Below are 481 nucleotides of genomic sequence, written 5' to 3' on the forward strand. Positions count from 1 at the left end.
TGATCTTGATGAAACTTGGTTTGCTTGTATATATTGATAAGACCTCGGTCAAGTTCGCAATTGGCAATTATCGATAAACAGTTTCAGAGTTATTGCCTTTGTGTGTACAGCGATGAGACATTGTTCATGTTTGAATTTGACGAACTGTTTCAGGTTTTTTACCTTGACTTATAGATTCAAGATGATTTTAAGATTATTTGAAAATTCATTTCTGACAGCTGCCAGTGGGCGTATGTTACCTTGCCTGGCAAGCTATCTGTTTCAACTTCTACAATTTTATTTCGATCGATCTGAAATTCACAAGTAGATAGATATTTTGATGGCGAACAAAATCTGTTTTCAGACTTTTTTTTCATCACTTCACGTTATTCGCCTCTAAACTTTATATATCGACTTCCAGAATTTTTACGATATTTGAAAAATTCTTTTTGCATTGTGTTAGAATTAATTATACAAAACAAAATTAAATGACAAAAATCGA

At 32.0% G+C, this 481-nt stretch overlaps 1 protein-coding gene across 1 annotated transcript in view; it reads right to left on the reverse strand.

Annotated features, from left to right (window-relative positions):
• Positions 1 to 276: 276 nt before the first annotated feature.
• Positions 277 to 481, reverse strand: part of LOTGIDRAFT_163782 (hypothetical protein) — a gene marked incomplete at both ends in the record, with an annotated part of 1,441 nt that continues 1,236 nt past the window's right edge. The window contains one exon of the mRNA XM_009060296.1: positions 277 to 290. Within this exon, the coding sequence (XP_009058544.1) occupies positions 277 to 290 (14 nt within the window). The remainder of the gene's footprint in view (positions 291 to 481) is intronic.

The sequence above is a fragment of the Lottia gigantea genome, assembly GCF_000327385.1.
Source record: "Lottia gigantea unplaced genomic scaffold LOTGIsca_41, whole genome shotgun sequence".
Lineage (NCBI taxonomy): Eukaryota > Metazoa > Mollusca > Gastropoda > Lottiidae > Lottia > Lottia gigantea.